The sequence below is a fragment of the Grus americana genome, chromosome 7, assembly GCF_028858705.1.
Source record: "Grus americana isolate bGruAme1 chromosome 7, bGruAme1.mat, whole genome shotgun sequence".
NCBI lineage: Eukaryota > Metazoa > Chordata > Aves > Gruiformes > Gruidae > Grus > Grus americana.
The window spans coordinates 12,602,668-12,630,015 of NC_072858.1; the positions used below are offsets into that span (position 1 = coordinate 12,602,668).

The 27,348-nt window shown below is 39.1% G+C and overlaps 1 protein-coding gene across 4 annotated transcripts in view; it reads left to right on the plus strand.

The window, feature by feature from the left end:
* The window catches only part of SORCS1 (sortilin related VPS10 domain containing receptor 1), a 299,661-nt gene that overhangs the window by 186,243 nt on the left and 86,070 nt on the right, over window positions 1-27,348 (plus strand). For all 4 annotated transcript variants that reach the window (XM_054832339.1, XM_054832336.1, XM_054832337.1 and 1 more), the window contains exons 5-6: window positions 7,840-7,913; window positions 24,141-24,205. In XM_054832339.1, the coding sequence (XP_054688314.1) occupies window positions 7,840-7,913; window positions 24,141-24,205 (139 nt within the window). The remainder of the gene's footprint in view (window positions 1-7,839; window positions 7,914-24,140; window positions 24,206-27,348) is intronic.

The window sequence follows — 27,348 nt, forward strand, 5'->3', positions numbered from 1 at the left end:
GAATGCAAAAGAAATTCAAGTGTGACTGTTCCTCTAGAGACTTAAATTGAAGTAGTACATCACCGAATTGAGGCAATCCATGTAGCATCTATCCTATTGCTCTTTGCTTTCCTTAACATTTTAGATTAGTTCTAAACATGGTGTCTCACAGTTTAATAACATTTGAATAATGCCCCTATGAACAATGAGAATAATAACTGAAACTTTGTAGAAGATGAAAATTTCTTCAAATACACCTGTGGTGGTGGTAAAGTACAATTTATCAGCAATAAACTTATTCAATATAAATGAATGGGGATAAGAAGAAGGACTTGCCTGCATTTATTTCAAAATGCATTGTAGCATCTTCAGAAAGAGATGTCTTTATCCAGTTTAACTCTGTTATGTTTATAGTTAAAGCTAAACTGTGCTTTTGGAATGTTGTATTCTTTGGTGAAATTGAGATAAATTTAAAAAAAAAAAAAGATACTGAAGATGATGAAAAAATGATCTCTCAAAATCTTTATATGGTTCATCAGTACAAAATCTGTGATTTGAGTGCACTGGTGGTTTTTTGCGTGTGAATAAATCCTATTTGAAGGAGTGAGGGTGAAACACCACAAACAGGGTTTGTGTTAATCATCTCATTGAAACACCAGCAAGTGTAAGAGGCAAGAAGTCAGCATATGTGAAGAAACTATCAGGAGGATTGATCAGTAGGAAGCTTTTCAGGGAATTAGAAGTTAATTTGAATCAAATTCAGGGCTTTTGAAGATCTCCTGAGCTAGTTGTCCAGCTCTATGTGGTTTTTAGGTCAATGCTGTGGTGTGGGTTGAGTTGCTTTTGTCAAATATGTGTCCAGGAAGAAGGAGTGCAGCTTTCATAGAAGCTAGAGGTGAGAGAAAGAGAGCTTTTTCTTTTGTGAATGTAAGAATGCCAAAGTTGGTAAATCCAATCAGCAAATAAACTTAGACTCCATGCTGTATTCCATTGTAATTTGTTTAGGGGAAATTTCTTAAGTGAAAGAAAAATAATGGAAACTACTAGCTTGCTCAAAATATTTCCCTCATTTCACTTCCAGCATGCAATTTAAATCACCTTGTCTTTAGCCAGATTCCAAATTTTCATGTGCATAATGTTTTTTGCATGAGATGAAATCAGTGCATAAAATTGAATATCCTCATCAGCATAGGCAGCACGTGGAACTACCACATGATTCAAGATCAGTATGTGCAGAAGCATCAGAACAAAGTGGTTTATCGGAATATCCAATTAGTTTAAATGCTGAAAGATGAAACATCACGGGCACCCTGGGTCAGTCACATCTGCAGCAATTTATATGATGTTAAAATGAATCTGAAGTTATGAGGAACTCCACATGTGACAGAAAGCTTTTGCTGGGAAAATGAATCTTTTGAGAACAGAAGGGATGATGGTAGGTCTTGGCTAGCAAAATGACCCTTCAAATAGTATTGCATCAGAGTTGGTGGATCATTCAGATTCTCAATAGTTGATATGTATACCTTGCTTTCAAAGTCAGGTGTTAAATGAGGAAATGTTGCTCTGCCTTCTTGGATGATGTATAGATTATTGTGAGGGTAAGTTTTTGGTATGGGAGTTTGAAGAGTATGCAGGTAGCAGAGTTACCCACTGGCTCTGGGCAGCGCAGAGCTTGTTGGAACTGGAAAGTAATTGCTCTCTTTAAGACAAGTTTGCATTTACTGGCAACATCTGGTTGATGCTATGCTTTCTTACCAATCAGGTTCAACAGCCAAATAAATGTAATTCAGCCACCTCATAAGAGCCAGATTTTTGGCTGTTTGTTTTCAGGGAAAGTCCACTGTTTGTAAAGGAAACAGGTGGTTCACAGTACAACTTTATTAAAATACATGTCCAGGTGCAATACTTTAGGAAACAGTTAACAGCTCATTTTGTTTGTCGTGAGGATTAGAGTTTGTCAGAATATCTCAACTTTGTAATTCGGTCAAATCCAGATAGACAAGCAGGGTCCCGTAAGTCATAATCTCATACTATTGTTGATTAAATAAAAATGAATTAAATTTGTCTGATGCCGAGAGGACATTAGTCCCTCAAAGTTCTTATCTTAGCTACTTGGAGTTTTTAAAATGCATGTAAACTGATTTAAAAAAAAAAAAAAAGCAATGCAAAACAAAAGAAAACAAAACCCAAAACAAACAAACAAAGCCAAATAACTGCTGGTAAATTAGAGAGGTGACTCTTCAGTTTTGTGTGATTTTTTTTTTAGCTTCATAGAAGCAAGTGAAGTTCTGATGTCTTATAGCACTTGAGACTCCCACACAATCCCTTTAGGAGAGGTGTTTTAAGGATGAATCTCTATATTACACATTAAAGTTTGTCTATAGTTTTTCAGTGGAGATATGCAACATTTATCCATAAAATGGTGAGAAGTTTGTGTTCTTCACAATAAGTTTTTTAGATACAGCTCACTAAGAACTGTCCATTGGAAGAACTATTGAAGGAGTTGATTAACTTCTGAATCATTTTTTAGATAGTCCAGTTATATAAACTTTGTATAAGACATATATATGTTTTATATATATACATATAAAATACAAGTTAATATCAACTTTGTTGATATTAATGATGGTGCTCAAATGTGATAGTATTTCAGTTCAGAGACTTACAAAGTATGAAGACATTGATAAGCAATGGGAAGAAGGGAATCAATGGTATGTAAATATTTTCTGAGTCCTGTGAAATATAGAAAGCTGATTTTGAAGCCAGTGTAATGTGGAAATTTTATGTCAGAACCATTGTTCTGTCTAAGCCAACGTTTCCAACAGTAGCCACATTGTTCCAGAGGAAAGTACAAAACTCCTGGATTGCTGTGATACTTTGTGGATAGAAAACAAAGTATTGGAAATAATATGGGAAGATCATCTTAGTTTCCACCATTCTGAATAGTGGAATCTTTTATGGAAGTATCTGTTATAGGAAAAACTTGGTGTTACACTTACCTGCACTTATAATTTCCCTGTATTGAGAGCTACTGAGAGCATCAGCAATCTTTATGTTGTGTAAACACATGCAGAGCAGGGGAAGATGTGGAGGAGGTACAATACATGGGCAAACCAGGAAAGAATAAAATAGATCTAGTCAAATGATGGAAGGGGCCAGAGGTCTTTTACAGTTGTGAACTAGCACATTGGGAGATGATTATAGAATACAAGTGCTCATTCTATGTAATACAGGACAGAAGGGCAAAGAAAGATACGTGACAGAATGTATCCAGAACCATCTAAAAATCAGAGGGGTTTATGAAGTGAAGATCTTGAGCGCTTCCTGCTTTGGAGAGATTTACCAGAGCTGAAGTAAAGAGAAATTTAGCGTTCTTTTTCCTCTTCCCTAGTACCCACTTTCCCTTCTAGAAGCGATGTTGCAGTCTAGGTCAGTTGGGTCAAATAAAATTCTAGTTATTCTTCATGGAACATTTTGGAAAAACATCATTTTTTTTCTCCATAAATTTTCAGGAATTTAGTTATTTTTATAGTGCAAACTGTCAAACTAAAGTAGATAAACCAATCAGGTTTGACTAATTTCTGTTAAATATTTTACTTTCACTAAGAATTCATACATACAGCTCTTCTTCCTCTTCATCAAATACTTTTTTTTTAAGCTACATTTCTAAAATATTTTATTTTTCTTCTGCATTTTCATTGCATTATAGGAAAGTTATCCTTAGTTTAGAAACAATATTTGTTGTGTTTAAAAATATCTGTTTATTAAAAAATGTTTTGACTGTCTCAAAATGAAAATGTTATCAATGAGGGTAGTCCAAAATGCAAAACAGAAATTACTCAAGTCTAAAAATAGTGCTGGAAAGACCAGGAAATTAGAAGGGAAAGAGAAGATTGCATGGCAACTGTATCCTGCTGTTACTGAGATATCTCAAAGCACTTTAAGATGAAGCTTGCACTGTCGCTGTGAAATACATGAGCAGCTCTTATGCTTCTCACACAGATTGGGAAACAAGCAATGGAGAGCGTGAGTAGCACACAGATCTTGTTTAGTGTAGATGAGGAAAGAAGTTCAGTTTTCAGATGTCAGCTATCCCTACTCCAGAAGATAGCAGTGTCATGTTGTGAGAAGGCTCTTTCTATAGCTGGAGGATTGTCCTGCAGTTCAGATGGTTTATTTGAATCCCTGCTCATCCTCAGAAGGTATTTGTAACCTTGGGACAGCCTGCCCTTTGCCCCCTTGCATTTCTGTTTTCCCATCTGAAAGTAGGTGGTAGATTTCTACTTCACAGAATATTAGGATTTAAAAAGCCAAACCAAAGCAAAACCAGGCTGTTAATGATTGTTAAGTAGTCAGGTACTACATAGAAAAATAAATATACAAGAGAAGAGGAAGCAAGAAGAGAATTATTCCCTGTTGAACATGGGTCAAATCTGAGAGATCAATACAAGATTTGTACTTCATCACAGTTTTGTCTCAGTGAAAACAGAAATGTCAGATCACTACCTGGCCCTCAGATGAAAACATACATTGAAATTGTAATAGGTTCCTTTTCTATTTGTGGTTGAAAAAGAAGTGTAGCAAAGATCATTATCTAATTTCAGTCCAATAATGAAAATTGTCATCAAACGGCAGTGCTTGCCAAAGAAAATAAAATGTCATCTCTGAAGGGACTGCACGCACAAGTCTGTCACAAGAAGTCCCAGCAGAGAGAGGGCTCTTGTAACAACAACAAAATATGATGCTGGGTTTAAAAAATATCCATACAAACACTATAATTGCTAAATGGGGAAAAATAATCCCAGCTGTATCATAACTGATACTTGACAAAAACCTAGCCTCCAGATATTTCTTTTTTTCTGGTCCAACTCAGTCTAAAATAAATGATACTTAGAATAAAATATCTGAAAAAATCCTCACTGCAAAGGATTTATTTTTTTTTTCTTTTTGTGGGGGGGCGTGACACATAAGGTGGGAAATTCCCCCTTTGCTAAAGATACATTAGTGCTGCTTGTGCTGCTGGAGTCCGTAAAGGCTGAGATTGGTGCTGAGATAATGGCAAAGGAGGAAAAACCTTCTAAAGGCTGGTTATTTAAGTGTCTCATCAAAGACAATGAGAGCTTTGGGTGCCGGTTCCCAGGGAGCTGATATTTCCCTTTGAGAGCTGTTGCCTTTTCCCACGTGTTGTCTCCAGCTCACTGGGCACTGGCTTCTAATTTGAGAGACCAATCCTGACGGTAGAATTGCTATAACCATTTCCTCCCTTTGAAACAAACTTATAGTCTTGCATTTCTCCACTTTTTGCTTGAATCACATGTGTCATTCAGGGCACACATTAAGAGAAAGCAGGGCTCCCTGGGTGCTGTGCAGCATCACAGCTTCTGTTCTGCTTGGGGGACTTGTCAGACGCACCAGGTGAACAGCCCTTCTGAAGGAAGAGTTGCTTTGAAAGACCCAGAGGGAAGCTGTGGCCCTGGGGCTGTTCAGCCACCCTGCGCTGCAGTGGGACTGCAGGCATGGACGAGGATGCTACACAAGCACAGAGAAAGCTTTTGCAAGCTGTAATTAATTCATCCTGGATACTGTTGCCATCACCAGCAAATTCAGAGAGGGGCTAACCTGCTGAAAGTTGTGCTCAGGGAAATTAGAGAGGGAATAGGGTGAGAGATACAAAAGGGGGAAAACAAGATTTCCTGCGGTGATTTCAGCCATCTGAACATCAATGTCCCTGGAAAGCTTACATCCTATATATCCCTGGTCTGGAAACACAGAGGTTTTTGCCGAGTTGTTTGGATTGTTCCCTGTTCTTAATTAAAGGATGATCTGAACTTTATTGAACCTTAAATTACTGTATGTCAAAGACATATTACTTGGCTCGGAAGAAGCTACTTTGCCATTGAAAGGGAAAACATTGACATCAGAGATAGATTGACAGTAGCTTATTGTTAATATGTTTTCATTTTTGCTGCAACTATAAAAGCAGGTCTAGAAATGGATTTTGAATGTGAAGGGGGGAAAATACCTCTTGTAATGTCAAAGTTCTTGATTAGGTGACCTCAAACCACTTTACAAAAGTCATTGTTGAATGTTCCAAAAGATTTTCTTTGATGTTCAAAAATGAAGGTTTTCCTTAGTTATAGTTAGGGTCTCCTAAAGTTTCAAATAAAAATGTATATGGAATCTTCTACTTAAGGAAAAATAATGGACTCGCCACTGAAGTCTTAGAAGTGGATGCATTTCTGTCCAAAATTTCTGTCAAAGCTAAACTGTTTTTCCTTTTCTCATCCTTGTTATCTTTTACCCCCTCTGCCTTCTTCCCTCTCTCTTCTCCTTTGTTCAAGAGAAAGGGAGATGAGAAAAAGAGATTAGTTTTTGGCTTCATATTTTAAAGCAGATTTCAACATATGCCAGTCTGCTCTTTACCAAAAAGTGGTAGTAATTAGTTTCTCCATGTCCTTCCAAGGTTTTACAGTAGGGAAGCTGATGGATCTAGGGGCTTGTGTTGGGAATGTAATGCAGAATAAGAAGTGGATCTCAAGGTTTCTTACATCCCTGTCTCATAATTCTTAAAATACATTCAAACCAGCTTTCTGATCAACCCAGAGTTTTAAAATCAGCTTCTTTCCTTCTCAGTCATTCTCACAGGCATCCATCTTTCTCTTTCCTGCCAATCCACTGGCACTACTAGTTCCCCCCCCCCCCCCAAAAAAAAAAAAAGTCAAGGTTTGCACATAAAGATTCAGATTGTTTGCATTTTATGCAAGATGCCTAAAGTGGTGTCATGGAAAGGCAGATCTCAGTTCAAAAAAGGGGTCCAACATCTTCCTTGCCAGAAAAGGGGACTGACTAAGTCTATCAAGCAAGGGAAGGGGGAGAAATAGGATGAATCTGCAAGAAAAGTATAGGGCTGACTGCCTCTCAGTGCTTCCATATGAGAAATTTGAAGTTAAATAAAGCAAAAGAGAGACAGAACCCAAGTGATCCTTCCCTGTACTATCCTTCTGAGAATTACCTGATGGCAGCATTTCCAGAGAGCAGCTGTTTGTAAGTGCTCTATAACAGTAACATTTGTATATCATTCCACAAAGACATGTCAAAGTATTTATAATACCTGTAACACGCCTTTTTGCTGACCTTTTTCAGTCTGGTTTGGTATTTATCATGGAAAGATTTTCTGAAATGATTGATATATTTGGATATTTTTTGTGTAACCAGACTAGGAAAAGGTGTCACGCTGTTTGCAGAAGGACAGGAGCAAAGGGAGAATTCAGGGTTTCCATGGTGCAAGTAACTTGTGTTATTTAAACTCATTCAGTTCTGCAAGAGAAGTCTGGACATGTTAGAGCACTTTTTTGGTGCCAAATTGAACAAGCTCTCTAGGGATGGTTACTGGTAACTTGAAAGAGAATGACCTAACATAATATCAAGGAAGGCAACTGTGTACATCTGTTGTCAGAGCCCGGCTAGGATATCAGACTGCTGTGTTACACTGTACGTTTGGTGTCCGCCACGAGTTTAAAAAAGTAAAAGGCAGCCTTCCCACGCTGCACAACTTTATTACCTGGGAGTGCCACGAAGAGCTAGATGATGGGTTTTCAGTCATGGCAGGTTGTTGGGTGTACCCCATATGGCGATTCCTCAGGTAATACCAGTTGTGTCCCATGTCACACAGCTCAGTATTGCCCCTGCCAATAAAAGGCACAGCAGACACTTTTTAGCTGCCCCAGGTGTGTCCCTTTGAGATTGAAGGAAGTAAAAGTCCAAGTGACTATCTCAGAAGTGATACAGGCTTCTTCAGATTATTTTCTGTATTATCATTGTGTTTTACTGTGATTCATGACTGTTTGGTTTTGTCCCCAGTTATTCAGTTCGGTGGAGTTTGGCAGAAGATGGCTGCTGCTTCATGAGGGAGTTGCACCTAACAGATTCTACTGGTAAGAGCAAAAAACTCTTCCTCATTTCCTGGATACAGCTTCCTCGTGTACAGAGATGTTGAAATGGGGGCTTGAAGGCAACGTGGCTGAATGCAATCTGCGCTGTTGATTTGTTGAGATTAATTTAGAACTGGTATGAAAGTGGCATTATTCCTCCTGATATGTGTTTATACAACACTTGAAAATGGGGTCTTTGATGCACAACTGAAATATACTGAATAATAGTCTGAAGAAAGCATTGATTTGAGAGGAGAGAGTTCTGCAATTTCCTGTGAAAGTTTTGAGTTTGAACACAACTCTGTTCAGCATAAGCTTCTTTGCTTTTGCACCAAATGCAAAGAGGTCAATTTGGTCCTGCAAGCAGCGAGGGCCAAAGACTGCAGTCTTGGAGTCTTTGAGGATACTAGCAATTCTGTCATGACTAAGAGTGGGCACCCTCCAGTGGCTGGTGTTATGATTTTAGCTGCTGTTAGACATACTTCAGTCCTTGAAAGTGAGCAAGTTAATCACCATTGAACTAGGCACACACAGTGCTTCATTATGAGCTTAAGTCACTCTGCAATATTGCTTCTAAGCAGCAGTGCACGTTTTCCAGTCAGATTTCAAGCTGTATGAATCAGTCATGCGTAAGTTCCTCTTGCTGAATCTTTGAATGCCAGTTGGTTTCAGCAATGGCAGAACGTTTGCAAGTTTGGTGCCGAAGTTACCTTAAAGAAGTTTCATAGTTCTTTGCCACTGATGCAAGCTTAACTCTTTGCTGCAGTAACTTATGCTATACAATTTGTATCTAAATTCACTTAGGACCATAGCCTACATGATTATGATAGAATCTGAGCATCTCACAATATTTAGTATATGGGGGGTCTGTAATGGATGATTTGATTTCAGATTCAAACACTTGCAGTGGCCACAGCCACTGAAAAAAATCCCTGGATGTAGGTCAGACAAACTTTATTTTGTAGTTCTTCACTACTACTAAAAGTCTTTGTATTTTGAGTCTCTTGTCCTTCAGTTTTAGTCATCACAGATTTACCCAGTGATTCTAGTGTACTGATTCTCTTCTCATGATTCTGATTGCAGGCAGTTCTTTTTTTCATTTGCTATGCATAGCAATGATTTGCATAGCCAGTGCAAAACCCTGTAACCACACTTGCAGTAAAATACTTGTCTGAAACACCTCCATGCTGTCACACAGTAGCAATTAGCGTAACTTTGACGTATGTGGAAAAGAAAGCTGAGGAACAAAGGAGACACTGGACTGTTTTTCCTGCAAATATGATTGTCATAGTCTAAATCAAAGATAAGTTTATTTTTTTATATTTCGGCTTACTCCTCTTTTTGCTTACACTGGTGTAAACCTGTGAGACTTCTGATCAGCTCTTTGTGGAGGTAATAGTCCACCTGTGAGCATAAGTTGGCTCATGTCCTGTGAATCTGGCCTTTAAAAGAGAAACTTTTGATAAAATAGTCATCTTGAAATCAGGAGGCACTGAACCAGATGATTAAAATAAGACCCTCGTGGTAGCTTCTAAATGATGAGTTTGTGCCAAAACCACAGGTTTTGAACATATCAAGATTCAAGAGTGGTTCAGTCAAATATTTTCTTTTAATTTATGAAAGAAGCAAGAGCTCTAGGTCAAATTTACTTCCAAAGTTGAATTTATATTTGGTCTGCAAAGGATATACCAGAGATTTTGTTTGCTGCTCCTTCTTTTTAATCCTTTCTCAGAATCTGTGTTAGCTGAAGCTTTTGCAAACAAAATTCCATTTTTAACTTAAACTTGTTTTTCTGTGAGTGTCTGTACAGATAGGCACATATATATATTTGTATCACTCCTATTTCTTTCCTACAGGACTCCTAACAGGGTTTCAAAATGCCAGATGCAAACACACAGCCCCATACATCTCTTGGGTTTTTTTCTGGGCTAATAAAATCAGAAAGTCCTAAAAATCTGGGGACCCAGTCTTTGAGACATCCAACAAAATTGTACTCACTAAAGAGGGTCAGAGAGCTGGAAAGAATATCCCTGTTCCTGAATCCCTGTGTCCTGTACTGCACTCTAAACCTTTTGAAGTTTCCCATCATTACTTACAGCAGTGGTTTATTGTGAATTGAGCTGATGGATGCCTGCAATAAGAATAATGATGAAAATAATCATTTTCCCTTTCCACGGAGCTCAAACTTTGAAGACCTCTTAGAACCTAACGAATAAGAGAACTCAGACTTGGAGGTTCAAAGGCAAAGAATAAGTTGAAAAGATGAAAAGATGTTCCAACCACCCATATAATTCCCTACAGCCATAAACAAAACATGAAACTGCAAGCCTATATTTTCACCTTGAAAAAAATGTCCTTTGTACAACATGCCTCAGTGTAAGCTAGACTGTACTTCTGCTATCAAAAGTAAAAATAATATATGTGAATACAGCGTTGCATCTCATTCTGGCTTATTTATTATGATCATCATCACCTTGGAAAAAAAAATACTGCTATCTGTAATTATATGGACACTGTCTGTCCTCAAAACCATCCATAGTAGAAAAGAGAGCTATGCATGTGTAATTGAGAACTTGTACACCACAGAGAGCAACACTGGGCTTTTCTATGCATTTCCATTTCTGTGCAGCCAAGTACCTGAGGACAAAATGGGCCTGAGGTGCTGAATCAGAAGGAGCAGCCCTTTGCACTGAGAACGTGGCCACTACTGACTCCCGATGCAAGAAAAGCAAAAGGCAACTGGGACATAAGAGGGTGCAGATGTACAGTTGAAATACAAACTTCTACAGCAACATCTCTATAGCCAGTGCTGATGTACAAGTTGGGTAGAGCCTTGCTCAGTGCCCTGTGGTTTGTTTGTTGGGTTTTGGTGTTGTGTTTTTTAAAATTAATTATTATACATTTTGGCTTGGAAATATGCAGTCTAATCAACCTGAAAAGTCAGAAGATTGACATCCAGTTATTCTTAAGAGCAGAAATGAACAGTGAAGGATAATGGCTCAAAGTCACAACTTTTCAAGGCAAGCAGACTGTGAGGATACTCTCTCTTGTTCCTCGTGCTTTCTCTAAATCAAATGGTTTTGAAGGGATCAACCAGGACATAGCTCTGTTGTGCAGAGAATGAGGGATATAATATAGTGGAGAATGAGGGCTATATTCCGATATCTAAGGAAGGCTGAGGAGTTGCTTTAATACAGATTGCTTCCAGGACTATCTAAACTGGGACTTTTCTAAGATCAGGAAGACACAAAGCAAAGACTTTGGCATCAGGCCTTCCTGAGGCTGCATTTACTTAACACTACTTCTTCGGACAGGGAAGAAACATCTGGAAGACTTTAAAGACTTTTAAACGGATTTGAACGGTTGATGAAAGCAAAGATGCATTTTCCTGATTGCTCACTGATATTTTAATTGCCATTTTATTCTGTAATGTTGTCTCATAAATAGTTTGTGGGTCATTCTACATCTTGTGAGTAAACACCACTGAGCTTGCTAGCTTTAGCCTTGAGAAGAGTCTGCCTGTAAATGCTGTCAGAGAAACTGTAGTGTCTTTTCAGCTCCATTTCTTCTATCTGCTTCCAAGAGAATTTCCTTTTTTATTTGCTTATTTTTGGCTGCTCTGTGAAACACCCCCTCCTACTACCGCCCCACTGAAATTTAAACCCCTGAAGAATAACATTAAAACAATCCGCTGATGCCTACTGCATAATTCTGAGAAGACACTCTGTGTAGAGACAACTCAGCTCCTTGTAGCTCATATGTATTTTGTATTCTTGTATCCTCTGTTTCAGTAAGAGGAGTCATTAAGACGAAAATAGAATCTTTGTTTATTCAGAGCTCCTCTGTTCCCCTTTTCATTCTTCCACCTGCAGCTGTAAGTGGTGCCCTGACATCCACACTTTTGATGAAAGAGATTGTAATGTCACTCTGTGGAGGAAGATATCAGATGGGGGATGAGCAGATAAACTCAAACTTTAAAATGAGGGGTGACTGGAGTTTTCTTATCTTAAAAAAAAAAGGGGCGGGGGGGAAAAGGCATCTGTAATTCTCTACCTCATTAAAAGGTTGTAAGGACACATTTGTGCTGGGCAGACTTTAGTGATGGGCTCCTGTAAAACTGACACCTCTAATAATTGCTATAATTCGGGTATTTTATCACATATCTGTTTGCATAATCTAGGCATGTGAAACTGTAATCCACTCAGAGAGGTAACCATATATGTCTGATGGAAACACAAAAGAATCCACACTGCATACAACCCCAAGGCACTACAGATCTGCGCTGTATCAACAATTTTCATGTTTTTTATTATTTCTCTGGCAGGTTCTTGAGATTTTTCTGTTAAATGTACTGTGACAGAAAAATGCATCAAAGTTATCAAGGTGCTTAGTAATTCTGGAACTGTGCTCTATTAAAATATCCTAATTACTAGGAAGGAGTATTCTAGCAATATTAGTGCAAAAGGGTAATACAGAAACAGCAAGTTAATATACATGGATTATTGCTGATAGCACAGTGTTTCTTAATGTAGTTGGCATTAAGGGAAGAGAATGCAGTAGATGCTAGTTAGAAGAGTTGGATAAATGCTTTATCTAAATACTTCTGAGTTTATTTTTGTGATAGTTGGTGATTTTCAGCAGACATTTCTATGGTGGAATTTTGCTGGCAAAGACATTGGTTTGTAGTGAATACAAATGTGAGCACAATTGGCAAATCAGTCATATTAGGAATTACTTTACTTTTTTTCTTGTTTTTTTTAAAGTGGTCCAGTCATCTAGGCAAAGTTCAATAGTGCAATAGTGATACCTTGTGACTTGCAAATCCAAACATTCATGACCAGTAGTTGCAAAAAAAAAAAAAAAAAAAAGTCAAAGTGCATATAGTTCAATATGGCAAAAATATATGTGCAAAAATGGCTCATTAAAAGCTAAATTTTTATTCCGGTCCTCAGATCAAGTCATGCCTTCAACCAGAAAGTATTTTCAGTAAGCCAAGGTATCACAATTAGAGCTGGTCCTGAAAAAAAAATAAAAAAGGTTAAAAAGCTCATGAAAATGTCTTCAAAATGTAATGCTTTTTTAATCAAAATGAGACATTTTCTGAAAAGATTCTTAGTTAATTCTAATCATTCTAATCATAACTAAACTTGAAAAACTTGGGGGAGGGGGGCAAAAAAAAAAAAAATGAAGCCAAATAACGAAAGTGTCTTAAAAACTGAAAAACCTAGCCAGTAAACTATATCATTGAGTTATAATCATTAACTGTATCAGTGTTATTGATTTTCTTTTTTTTTTTTTTTTTTAACTTATTTGGGTATTGCACGCATATTAGCAAGTAAGAGAAATGCAAAAGAAAATACTCCTCCATACTTCAAGCCAACCAGAAAGCTTTAATGATGAAAGGGCTGGAGCACCTCTCCTGTGAAGACAGGCTGAGAGAGTTGGGGTTGTTCAGCCTGGAGAAGAGAGGGCTCCATGGAGATGTTAGAGCAGCCTTCCAGTACCTGAAGGGGCCTACAGGAAAGCTGGAGAGGGACCGTTTTACAAGGGCATGGAGTGATAGGACAAGGGGTAACAGTTTTAAACTTAAAGAGGGTAGATTTATATTAGATATAAGGAAGAAATTCTTTACTATGAGGGTGGTGAGACACTTGCCCAGATAAGTTGGGAATACACCATCCCTGGAAGCGTTCAAGGTCAGGATGGATCGGGCTTTGAACAACCAGATGCAGTGAAACATGTCCTTGCCCATGGCAGGGGGTTGGACTAGATGATTTTTAAAGGTTCAGTCCAACCCAAACCATATTATGATTCCAAGATGACTGTCTTAATTAGACAAAAAAAAAAAAAAAAAAAAAAAACAACAGCTCAGGACTTTCATGCACTACATAGGTGTAACAGGCTGATTAGAAGTAAAAACATATCATAGTATATCTCATTTCCAGTAGGGGCATGCATCCATGATGTTAATGATTTCCTGAAGAAATTACAGGAGATATGTCAGTTAAGAGATGTTGCTATGTCTCCACTCTGTCTTGGTTTTTTTTCTGAGTGTGAGAAGAAAATGGATGTAAAAGTTGTAAAAAAGCAGTCAACCAACCTTTCCCCGAAACAATACAAAGATATGCACACACACTGAAAGGGAGAAAAAGATAAAATAATAAGCAGCTAGGAGGACAGGTGAGTAGATAGGGCTACATTTGTGTTTCTTTTATGAGCAATGGCAAAGAAAGTTAATCTTCAGAATAGAATATAGAGTATATATCTTTTGCAGAGGAGGCTAGAGACTGTATTTTAAAAGCTCTGAGTGTGTTCATTGGAGGAGCTGAAAGAGCTGAAAATCAAAGGAAAAAAGTGTCAAAGCCCTGTTAAAAACTTCAATATATTCAAGCAGTTGGAGCAAGCCGGGCAAACTGTCCCAATGTTCTTGTCAGATCTTGGCTTGGTGAGATTTGCACACCCACCCAGGTGGGCTGAGGCAATTTAAATGGCATGGTGTCTGGGCTGTTTACAAATGATGCTGTGTATTGCTGAACGAGACCTTTTAATCACTGCAGGGCAACTGCTGGAGGCTGACAGGGAAGATGCCAATCAAAGGGCAATGTGACAGCCTGTCCAGGAAATCATCTGCTTGATTTAACACAGAAGCCATAACCAATGAGTTAAAGCATACTAGAAATTGAATTAAAAATATATGTATCTCATAGCTTAAATATGGTGGAGATGGGCACATGCCAGAGGAGCACATCACAGAAGGACCCATGACAGTTTTCAGATCTGAATTAAGCACCTGACTGGTAGGGAATAGTAAGAGTAGTGAATTTTGCTTGATTTCCATCTTTTCTTTTTTTCTGAATCGAACACCACACATTTGCTTCCAGTTGAAGTCTGGCTTTGGGAGAAAGTCAGACTGAAGGTCTGAGCCTTTATAACACAAGCTGCTATTACCTTTATAATATTTTTAGGCAGCTTCATGGCTGCCAGCCTAATGATACAGATGAGCAGCAGGCAAGCAACACTGCCAGGGACCAGAGTGAAGAGCAAATCTGCAACCATGCCTTTCCTTGGGCCTTACCATGCTGCTGCTCCTGCTAACATTACTGATGGTGAGTAACACACATTAGAGCACTTTGTCACCATTCAGTGCCCCTGACATTTACCGTTTTCTCACCAGAAAGGTCAGTGTTACATCCTGCCCAGCCAGAGTGCAAGGAAGCATACTCTCAGTTGGCAGTATCCACTAAAGATCCCACTGGCTTTTCAATGGATTTAGTGAAAACCTCTGCTTACAGTTCTCAGACAGCTGGACACTGATGTAGCTCTATCTTTTAGGTACAAATGAAGGCTGAAATCTCTCAGATTTATCTTGGGAATTAGGATTTTATTCCTGTCTGACTTCCAGAGATACAAACTTGCCAGCCCCATGTGGGTGAGCAAGAGCAGAAAAAATATGTGCAGCATCCTTTTTCTGTTGCTGTTAAAAGCTTATTTCTCATTTAGACTCTTTGGATTTATGATGTTTTAGTTCTTAAGAAACTGAGATCCAAAATACATATCTTTCTTCCCTGGACAAGGCTGAGAAAATTTCCCGCAGTCACACAGCAGAGGTTGATAGCCCTCTGGTGATCTGAGTCTATAATAACCAGATCCTCTGGTCCCCATAGTCTCTTGAGAGAACTTCTTAATCATAATCAAATCAAGATTTGTCAGAGCAAAATATAACTCCTCAGTCCCAAATCTTTAATTTGGCAGAGTTCCACCATGTGAGAGAAAAAGTGTTCTCAACCCTATTTCATTATCCTGGGGACAATAAAGATGGGGGTAAAACAGTAACTTGAATCTTCTCCTAAAAGTCATAACTGAATACAGTCTTGACCATTTACCTGACTCTGCCCCCTTCATTGCCTTAGAGCCTTGTCCTCCTGTTCTGAATAGGGAGAAGAGACATATTCACCTGAATAAGCCTTTTGGGACTGAGAGGCCCCAGTCTGATTGATGCATAGGTTGGTGTGTTTTGGTTTTTCCAATTCAGCTGACTTATCTTAAAAAAAAGTTATCCAGAGATACTTTATAAATGAATACAGACTCCCACAAGCTTCAGCTTCTCTTCCATCACCCACTTCCCCCTGTTAAAGATTTGCAGAAGTAGGAAGGCATCCATATAACAGGTTCAAAATCTCGATTTGGGGGTTACTCAGTAGCAGAGGCCTGCAGTGCTACACAGGACCCTGGGACATGTCAGTCTTCAACGGGCGTCGGACTAAGCAGCTGATTTCTCTGTGTGCACCTATAAAAGGCAGCCCTTCAGAGGCTGAGGCAGTTGTATAATAAAGTTAGCTGTGGATTTGCTTAGATATATGTCAGGAAGGTTTCACTGGTATTTTCTGTTGTATGTTTAATGAGCAGCATACTGTGTTACCAGAGTTGACTTTACACTCTTGCTGTAAATGACTTCCTGGCCTCCTGTGGAGCATACTGACTGGGCCACAGCACTACAAGGTGCCAGAAATACGTGTCTTAACACAGTGGGAAACTGTGATCCTATTAGACTGTACCAGCAGAGAAGCAGTAAATCAGGTAGGTTTGGTCCATTATATCAGGGAGCTGAGTTCAGAGGCTATAAGTAGAGGGTACCTTCCTCTGTCTCTCCCTTCAAGCCAGTACGATGTCTTAAGTTTCCTGCAATATATGAAAAAAAGATGTAGGACAGGAGGACCATCTTAAAATCAGGATCTAATCCTGGTAACTGATTTTTTTCCCTTTACTTTAGATCCTCATTTTAAGTCATTCCTCCCACCCAGTGTTACCAGCAATAAATATGTACCTCCCTGAGAATTCACATCCATCTATTTCAGAGTTTCAGCCAAGTTTCCTCTCTGGAGCTTCCCACAGAGAGCTGTGGTGTTACTGCAGCAGGGGAGAAGGCTTGGTTTGCTACTGTTCTTGAAGCTGTGAGGTATGTGAACATCATGGGGTTGGAAGGCTGCGGATAATCCCACTGTAAGGTTGTGAAAAATGATGGTGAAAGTAGAAGTGACTCCCCATGGCCTGGAAATCACACCACTACCCCCATTTAACTGCTCATCTATTTCAGTGTTAGCAGCACAGCCACCTGTTTTTCTGGGTCGGTGTTGTGAGGTGACACACCTACGAAAAGTTGGGCTTTACTCACTGCACTGCTATTTTCCATCAGTTCTAGAGAAAAGGTGACAAACTGAGTAAAGCACAGCACAGGCTGGATTTGGCCCAGTGGCTGCCAGTGGAATTGCACAAAATTATAACATTTCATATAATTGGACAATGTGGGAAAGAATAGTGCAGAGACGTAGCAGGGAAATTCTAATTAGATTATTGCCAAGGGAGATTTATTGGGCAAATATAAAGAAATGAAGTGCTGAATTATGCGTGTCTGGAATCTGGCCCTTTGTTTCTAAAACATGACAAGAGAATATGGTTAAGAGATGTTACAGCTAGAAAGCAATCTTTAATGTATGTTCCGGGAACAGCAAAATCTGTAAAATTTCACATAATAGGGACTGAACTAAAGAAACCACAAGAATTCCCTCCCACGCTAAGCTCCCTGGGGCAGATTCACTGACCTCTGCAAGCAAAAGAACAGAGAGTATCTGCAAAGTCCTCATGGAGTCAATATAGTAGTAAAAGAAAAAGGAGCCTGGAGGACTCCAGGGTCTATTTTTGTCTCTACCACACAACAACTGTGTGACTTGGTCAAATCAATGGGGTCCCTGTGCTCTTGACTAATCAGTGGAGTTTATCTATAAAGCTGGGAACAAAAATTTTCCTCAACCCCTATTTCTGACTTGGTCTGCTGGTCTTGTACTTTTCCATAGGTCTTGAACAAATCAGTAGCATGCAGGGAAGGTTACTTAAAGGTTGATTGTCAAGTACTTTTGTATCTTTGGACAAAAAGCTCCCTGTTCCGTGCTACATGTTACTATTTTTATGAATAGCAATTAGGATTTAGACTGTTATAGAAGCATCAGTGGAACCAAAAAATTGATGCTGCTGAGGACTCCATGAACGTCATCCACTGTTGTTGTTTTCATTCTGTCCTTTAAAACAAAACCAAAAACCTGCCATTCACTAAGTTGGAATAAGCTGTCAGTTTTTTAACATAAAGTGGCAGGATGTGTCCCAGAGGCAGTTGGGGAGCTGGTTTTGCGTGGGCAAGATTTACGATAAGGGATTCGCATGAGTGCTGAAGCTAAAGGAAGATAAATCCCCAAAGGCAAATTCTACCAATAATTGAATTACAAAGCCATTATCGTGTGCTGAACAGAGCAACTTTATAGCTCTATTGTGACAGGATAAAGCTTGTTAGAATATTTATGTTCATAGGACAACTTTGGCATAAGGATCTCTGAGAGTATGTTCTCTCTTCTATCTGTCTGTTGCAGCTAATTAGTCTTTCTGTGTAATGCAGTATATGTGGAGATGGAGGTGTGCTCAAATTGGGACTGGGAAGAAGGAATGCTGAAGGTCAGGAGACATCTCAAAATAAATAACGTGTTAAGTACAAAGTCATCTGCAGAATGCAACTACAGTCTAATGTCCAGAAAGAGAATCAGAACAGGTTCTGGGAAGGGGAAGAAGGGGCACAGAAGCAAATGAGCATTTTTAATGATGAGGGGTCAAACTGGATTTTCCAAGCGATGTCTCACTTTTGTGTTTGATGTTGCATTGCGGCCACTTCTAACTTAGTCTGAGTCAGTGTCGATAAGCTCAAAATGGCCAGATCTCATTCCACCCACTTTAGTAGAGTCATGCTGTTACCTGTCATTTGTCTGCTATCCTTTGCTGCATGAACAAATCATACCTGTTTCCCTCATAAAGGTGGTGAGGGATGGTTATAGGAGTCCTGATTCTGCACTTGTTCCTTTCCTCTGAGACATGGGAAAGCTGCATAATTTCTCTGTCCCCATGTAAAGAATGAATGACATTCGCACTGGCTCTGTCTGTGAAAAGGGCATAGTAGCATTTCTGTTCTTCCAGCCTTGCATTCTGGACCATTTGTTTGAAGATTCTGTAAAATAACATTGCCTTTTATTGCTTAGCTTAAAAGAACTTTGATCTTGGCTGCTGTGAGCATGTATGATACAAGGAATACATATGAAAAGTTTGCCATCAAGTTTCTTATGCATGTAGTCCCAGATATGGTGTTACTGTGCCTGAAGTCAAGTATCCAAAACCAAAGGCACGCAAAGCTGCTTTCCAGAATTCACAAGCCCTTGAGATGGAGCCCTTGTCTGGTGCTTCGAGTTCTTTGTTTATGAAAAATGGTAGTTTGAAATTAAGTACACCAAGTGGAAGCTTTTGCTGTGTTCACAATGACGCCTTTTTGCAGTTCTGAGTGGTCTGACTGCCTTGCAAACCTCATCTGTTCCCAGCATCTATAAACAATTGCTTTTGTCCTTCGAAGTGAAAAAAGATAGAAGAGGTGGAAACCCCAGGATAACAGGGTCTCTATTGAATTTCCTTGGCTCAGAAGAGCTGAGAGGCCAAGGAAGCCAAGGTTTTAGAAATGTTTCAGATGGAGAGATGGCAAGGGGTTGGTCACTACAGAAATATGCCAACTAGCATTTGCTGTGCAATGGGCAGTGCCAGACTGCTTTTGTTTAGTTCAGCCTAGTTCTAAACCAGAGGATGATTCAGGGTCTTTTCCCTGTGCTGCTTCTCACGGTGAATGTAGAATCTGCATTCAGAGCAATTACGGTGCTGCAGCCACTGATATTGATTTGTGAAGCTCTCAAGTGCAGATGACTACTTAGCAGGCTTGATGGTGATTAAAATTTTAGGAAGTGACTGTAACAGGATTGTGGGGGTCCTACATTTTCATAATGTGAGCAACTTCTCTGTAAAGGCAGTGGGGTCACTGCCTTGCACTCCCCTTGGCTTTTTTAAAATCCTCATTTTCCCCAAAGATTTTTTCTTTTTTTTTTTTCTCTTTTCCTTTTTTCAAAACATCCACACAATTATACCAACAAAACACAAAAAGCTAATCGCAAAAATACAATAGGCACTGTTCAGCAGAAAGTGTTGCAAGCATATCCCTGGTGTACTGAAGTTTCAGGGAGTATTACAGAAAGCCTGAGATTAAAGGGACAGACAAAGGGCATGCTGGCATTTTACCATAAAGTGAAAACGTAGACTGTGACGAGAAGAAAAGTTTGTGGATGTATGAGTGATTGGTCTTTGAGAACAGATGCTGAAAAGGAAGAATAGAATCGAGAAATATGAGAAGAAAGTGCTGCTAGCATAGCTAACAAAAGTTGCTCAGAATAGGGCACAGCAAAGTTTTAGACTGCGGTTTATTTTTAGAGAAATTTCTGAGAGAAATCAGTAACTGAGTGGGTCCCAGAGTGTTGTTCATCCGTACGCCTGTTCTTTGCAGGGTGCTTGGTTAATAAGTGCACAGTACTTTTCCCTGTTTAGCTTGTGAAGTGTACGTTGACCAGGTTGCATTGACCACATGCACAAAAGATAATGGAGTGGGCAGTTCTATCAAGTTAGAGACCCTGAGTTTGAGGCTTTGGTATTATCTAAGGCAAATCTAGCATGTAGTTTTCTTCTTCCATGTCTGAAGATTTTATTTATTAATCACTCTAGTTTTGGTATAAGAACCTTCAAATCCGGTCATCAGTCAGGACTGAAATTTCTTTGAAATCAGTTAGGTTTATTCATTTTGTTTCATACTGATGCCATGGGCTTAACACTGTTACTTAATAATACTCAGGCTTGTAGAAGTACTTTGTCCTGCTCAGCTTCTAAGGATGATCCTTTTTTCCCTCAACCAAATGAAAAAGCCAAGAAAATAGCTGCATGCTCAGTAGTGTTGTGATAGGTCTGGCTGACATACTAAAAATTTAAGATTTCTGATGTATATTCCACAGTTCCTAATATCTTGTTTCCAGTAGGTGCTTTAAGAACTGATTGTCCTAAACACTAAAAGGATGTCTATCTTCCTACAAAGTGCATGTTCTCAAGTGCAGTGCAACCAAGAGCATGGCATTTATCTCCTGTATATGCTCACTGTGGTCAATATCACATTTCTGAATTTCTCCTAGTCTTTAACATGCTATATAGTAAATTATAAAGCTGAGTTAAGCTATATAAAACATTGGTTCTCCCAGAGAGAAGGCAGCCCAAGACATTCTTTTTCTCCTTTCCTTACAATCCATAGTTTATTTGTAATTCATGTTTTTAAATGTAGGTAATAAACATGCTTCAGGTCTGTTGTGTTACCTGCTTTGGGAGCTTTAAGTGATCACATGTGGGTGTCTGTAGTGTAGGTGTCCAGACATCTTATAGTCAATGGAGAGAAACAGCCCTTTCTAGGATAAAGTTTGTCTTCTCATGAAGATGTATCTAACACCGTTCAGATGAACCACAGTGCAAAACTGCCTGTTTCTCCTCACTGCCTGCAAAAAGAGTTGAGTGTGATTAGCTAAGAGTTAAATATCTATAGTGTATAACTGGGTAAGATGAATATAACTTTATGTGCCTTTTCAGGGGGTATGGAGGGGTGTAGAGAGAAATATCACAGGGCTACCATGGAACAAGACAGCAAGATACAAGAAAGCATGACATTAAAAAATTCTGGTCAGTAAGCTCTCAGCAGAATCCAGATGGGAGTGATATGTTTCTGGCTGTCAGCTGTGTACAGCTAATATTGATTTGAGCAGATATGTATTTGTATTTTGCCTGTCCTTTGCAACTGATTGTTCATGTTATCATTTAATATTATGGGCCTGACTGTAACCTTGTGCTGTCACAAGTAAATTAAGCCTGTTATATATCAAAGCAATGGAATGTGTACTTTCTAAGGTAGAAAGAAAGATCTAGCAGATAGGAAGACCTGAATATGGTTCTTGCCTCTACCTCAAATGTCCTGTTTGACTTTAGGAACTCCCTTAGGTTTTCTGGGCCTTAGTTTTCATCTTTTTTTGTCATCACATTTCTAATTTGCAGGGGTTAGGAGATTTCAAAAGAAAGGAAGCCCTTGAGTAGGTGAATAATGTTTATCACCAGTCATGTTTCAGCCATCCTTGTTCTGTATATCCTTGGGACAATTGATGGCTTAATTCTACCTTGAGTTGAAGCTTCTGTAGTTCCAATACCAGCTGTCATGGTGAGAGACTAAGTAATATGCAGGTCACTACAGCTGCAGCCTTCTAACTTTCAGGGCTTGGTGGGTCCATATATTTATACTCTGCTTTTAAGACGCTTAAGAGTTTGATGTAAATTATGGCTCATATCACAAGTGAAAACAACAGTGACAATCATGTCCCATCCATCAGTGAGACATCTCATTCTGAATTAGCTGTCTTTGCCTGAGAAGATGCAGTAGAGGTGTTTCTTGCGGTCAGAATAGCACTGCGAGGAGGAAACTCACAATGCACCTGACTGGAGACTCACAGGCTTTAACTAGGGCAACAAGCTCTTTGCTGTATGAATACCATTGTTGTGGGTCTCTGAAGAGACAAAGTGTTCAAATCCGTGGAATATAATCCTTTTTTTCTTTGGAGAGTTCACATCCCCATGGGGCTGTGTGAGGTCAGGAGGAGGAATGCACTGACAAAGCTGTACTGTGTCTTCTGCAATAGCCCAGTTCCAGGTGTGCTTAAAGCCCACTTGAATAAACAATAAAAAGGAGATATGCCAAATTACAAGCTTAGTCGTTCCACAGTTTTTTAGAGCTGTTTGTCACTGGCATCTATCTATTTTGAACTGAATTGTAACTAGCAGGCCCAGCATTTTGGCCCCAAATCTGCTGATGATAGCAGGTAAAGGAAAAAATGCCCTAGGAAGGTACTCTCTTCCCCCCCACCTGGTGTCAGTTATCAGGAAGCAGGGATTTTAAATGGAAGTTGAATGTTTAGGAGAAAAAGACCTTGCCATATATGCTATTAAAAATGAAGAAGAGGTGAAAGCAATGCTGGCTCAGAGTCTTTTCTGAAACTTCCAGTCCCCAGAAAAGGAGACCAAAAAAATCCAAACCTTTTCTAGCTAGAGAATTGTTACAGATTTTGTCAAGCAAAGCTTAGGATTAATCAGGACACAGATAGTCTTGTTATTGTTAACATTTTTATAATGATTATTAGTTAATGTGCATGATGATTAAGGGCTGGAGCTGCCTCTGATTGCAGTCAGTGGGAACTGAATTAAGGTCTAAATCACTGTTTGAACCTCACTTTTGATTTCCTGAAATATAATGAGGCTTTGAACAGAACAGCATCTAATTTGTCTATCACTGGAAATAAACGTTTCTCTTTCCTCATGCATCTATTAACTTGGAGGTCAGGCAGCTAACAAGAAACTGGTTGTTTAACCCTTAGCCTTAATCTAGGATTATTACTTGGATGTTAGGAACAAGACCAGAAACAAGACTGATTGTCAGAGATGTTGCTGAGGCTGCTGTACGATGGAATCAGCACATACTTGCACTCAGTACTGCCATAATTCAGACTGTCCATCAAACCACTGGCCATTTGGACTGTCCCAGGGAGTTCTTGAGGCCAGCAGTGCCAGTCCAGGGGAACCTCGACAATGGAAGCAAAGCTTGAGTCCGTAAACCCCTTATTTGCAGTGCTCAACGTCTTTATGTTGTTGCTTGTTAATTCAGAGTAAACAAACAGTCATTTTCTGAGTCAATCTGACATTTCTTTTATTAATGGAACAGTGTTTTTGTTAGATCAGAAGTGATAAAATGTCTCAGGCTGAAATGGGTTTTAAAAATTTCTTAATTAATGAGGGAATATTGATCATTAGGAGTGTCAATTAAGCAAATGTGCATAAAATGTCCAATATAAAGGAACAGCTATAATTAGTATGCTGGCAAACACTATTATCCCATCAATTAAAGTCTTCTGTATCCCACCCAGAACTGAAATGCATCCTTCTGATGAAACCAGGAGACACATCAAAATGTCAGGCACCAACAAGAACAGAAACAAATCTCCAGGGGGAAAGAAGTGAAGAGGTCAGAAATAAAAAACTCATAAGTACAATGGCGTTGATTCAATAAAATAGTAGAATTTCTTTCAAATTTTCAAGTTTATTTTAAGGAAAACTCAAAAATGCTTTCAAAATTATCAACTCTTACTTGTGAGTATGAGCTTAGGTCCAGTGGAATCTCCTGTGGAATTAATATCTCAGACATTTATGATATCTGTTGTTTTTAATGTCTTTGTATCAATCTGTCTTGTACAGGTCTATGATGGGGTCCGGTAGAGAGCCAGACCTTGTGCACCTGGAGGCAAAAACAGTGGATGGTCGTAAGTATATCAGCTTTCAAATATTGTACTGCTCTGGACTGCTCTCATATACCTGTCACCACACAATATCATGATGGAAATCTGACCTCTTTAGTGATCTGCTCATTTAATATGAGGGGTTTGACTGTTCCAAGGCAGGTCTGTCAGAAGAGAAGTCTTTGCAGGAAGGCAAAAAGTTGGGATTAACAGGCTGTGAAAGGAGCCAAGAACATGGTAAGGAAGAATAGGTGATAAGCAGTAATTTGAGTTAGTACATAACAGCACTTTTCTTTCTTCCTACGTGATTTTTGTTCATGGAAACATGGCATTGGAGAGAAGTTCCTGGGTCACAGAGTCTAGCTGCTGTTGTTTCACACAGTACATAATATCACCTTGTTCATAGCTTTACAGTTTTAACAGACCAGGGTTACTCTGCCTTAGGTACTACCTTTGAAAATACCTCATTTCTCTTGCATTAGAAACCTTTTAATGACCAGCCTAAGTGTATTCTTCACTGTTATTGCTTGTCCTGTTGTTGTCCTTCACTTTCATCAGCTCCTCTCCCTCCCTGCTTTGCTTCTTGAGGTGCTTTTCTCCATTCCAGGAGCCTCCTTTACCTGCAACTCCAAAATATTCTCCTAATTGGCTGTAAATTCTCTCAGGCACCCTAAGCTACCCGCTGGCCTTTTCTCCTCCCACCCATGCTTCTTCAAGGTTTATCTTTGAGCTCCACTGCTTTTGCAGATCTTCCTCCATGGATTTCTTTTCCACAGCACTGGATTGCCTCAGGCAGGCATCACACCGAAAGCCTGGTTGCCATAGATCTCCTCATTGTAATTCCATATTGTTTCCACAGTAAATAGCAGTTTTGTTGCAACATAACAAGCAGATTTTTACCATTTGCATTATGTAAGTATTAATGATGCAGTCAATTCCTTTAAAAATGGATAAAATTCTCCCCTGAATTGTACCCCCAAAAGCAGTGATGTTACTTAAAATGTGTATTTTGTCATTGGAAACTTAAAAACTGTCTGAAAAGGTAACTGTAAGGTAATCAGTTTTTTTTAACTTACTGAAATTTAGCATGAAAGAGAATTTTTTGGAAGATGAATTTTGAAAATAAAGTTGCGATAGAAACCATAAAGTTTTAGAGGTCTTCCCATTTCAAGATATGCAAGATTAGTAAAAGTGAAAGAATGTATTATCTCTGTTTCTTATCACTTATGATCTCTGATTATTATTTCTCCTCTCAATTTCACTTACCTGAACATGGTGGCAAGGCTGGGAACATGAGGCTTTCTATTTCTTGGGACATGTTAAATGAGAATGAAAGATTCTAACAGGGCAGTGTCTATTTCAGCACAAAATATTACTGTTATAAGGTATTAAGAATTTGAGGTCATTGAGATGAAACACTACAATTGATGTTTAAGGAGCTATATTCTGGTGATGCTTTTGAGGGATGTTCAGCTCACAGTGGGCAGAGAAAGTGCCATGCTCCAAATGCCTTGAATGATCTTGTTTGAGTTCTTAGTCTGTAATAAGAACATTTTGCACAGCTATAGCACATTTCTGCAGAAGACTTCCTGAGTGCTTAACAAATTAGTAACTTTATTACAGCTCTTAAGGTGGAAACCAAAAAAGAGGTAGATGAAACTGGCCTCACTGAGGAGTCAGGCATATTAATAAAGAATTGTGGAATAACAAACTATTGCTCATCAGCTGAGCTCTAGTAACTGATTCTGCACACTTACATTGGCTTAGCTGTGAGGCAGCACAACTTAAGTTTTTCTGTTTAGGCAGTGACAGAACTACTAATGTAAATATAACGGTGGTGTCAAACCTTCAGCCAGTGGTGACCCCTCTTGCCAACCAGTCATTTGGATGAAACTTCTGCTCATGAGTCAGGAGGTCCCCAGCTGAGCTTATTGGCGATATAAGAAAATGTGCTGGATTTTCAGTAAGTGCACGCTCTGTTTTGCCCATTGTTCCAGGGAGTGTTGATCTCGGGCAGAGGACTGCAGTGGGTAGCTGGAAGTAGTAACCTTGGAACATATAACAGCAATTTCTGCCAGAAGACATTTGGTAGCACTTCAGGTCACAGGATTTTGAGACTGACTCAGCCTAAGAGTGTGCCCATGGTCCATTACTCTAGTTACCATGACCAACTTGGTATATTCGTATATTCTTCTGGCTACTAGAGCCTGTTTTTTAAGTACTAAATCAGTCTCCTTTTCCTGGACGAAGTAACCATGATCCTGCTCCCATGGATGAACAAACTTTTCTCGTCTGGAACAAAGCATGTGTGTGTCTGCCAGTGGGGCAACGGGGTGAAGTGTGCTGAAGTGAGAAAGGTATCTTTTTTCAAGCTGAGGGTAATTTGCAAATAATTTTTCTTGGGGATTTTTGTGTGTTGTTTGTGGGTTTTTTTAATGTTCTTGCATTTACTTGTTTATACTTTGTTTGGAATATCTCTTTTGAGAGTTAACCAAGTGTAAAAATTCAATAAAGGGATTAAATTTGAGAAGGTAGACTTGCCAACACAAGGCAGGGAGAAAGAAGGAAAGAAATGGGAGCAGTGTGGAAACAACCACACAATCTGTACAATAAAATAAAAGATCCTGAAGTGGAAATATAAGGGCTAAGGAAAAAACAGCTGAACTCAGTACTAATAAGAAAAAACACCTAATTCTTGTGCTGGTATCTTTTTCAGCAGAAGCTGAGTAGTACAACTCCAGCTTTAGGTGAGAAGAAGTAGAAATGTCAGCAGACTACGGTTGTTAGCCCATCTCCCTGGCAGGGTTGTTTGAGAACGTCTGTCGGCAGCAAGCTTAGTATTGGGCTTTCCCTGCTAGAACACCCATAACTCTCTATCTCTGCTCCCTGATTATGGTCTGTCTGTGCATGTTATTTATTGTGTTTATATACATAATGTAAAAGGTTTACAAGGACCAAAATAGGAGTCTCTTAGCAGGCATAAATCAGTATAACTTCAGTGGCATGTTGATTTACACCTGCTGAAGATCTGGTTAGTAATGTTGTACCTGAGTGCACATTCTCCCTCTTTTTTTTTTTTTTTTTTTTCTTCTTTTTTTCCTTGGGATCCAGAAAAATCTGGACTCCTTTTGAACACACTGTGTCTCATCAAGCTAGAGTGCAGGTAG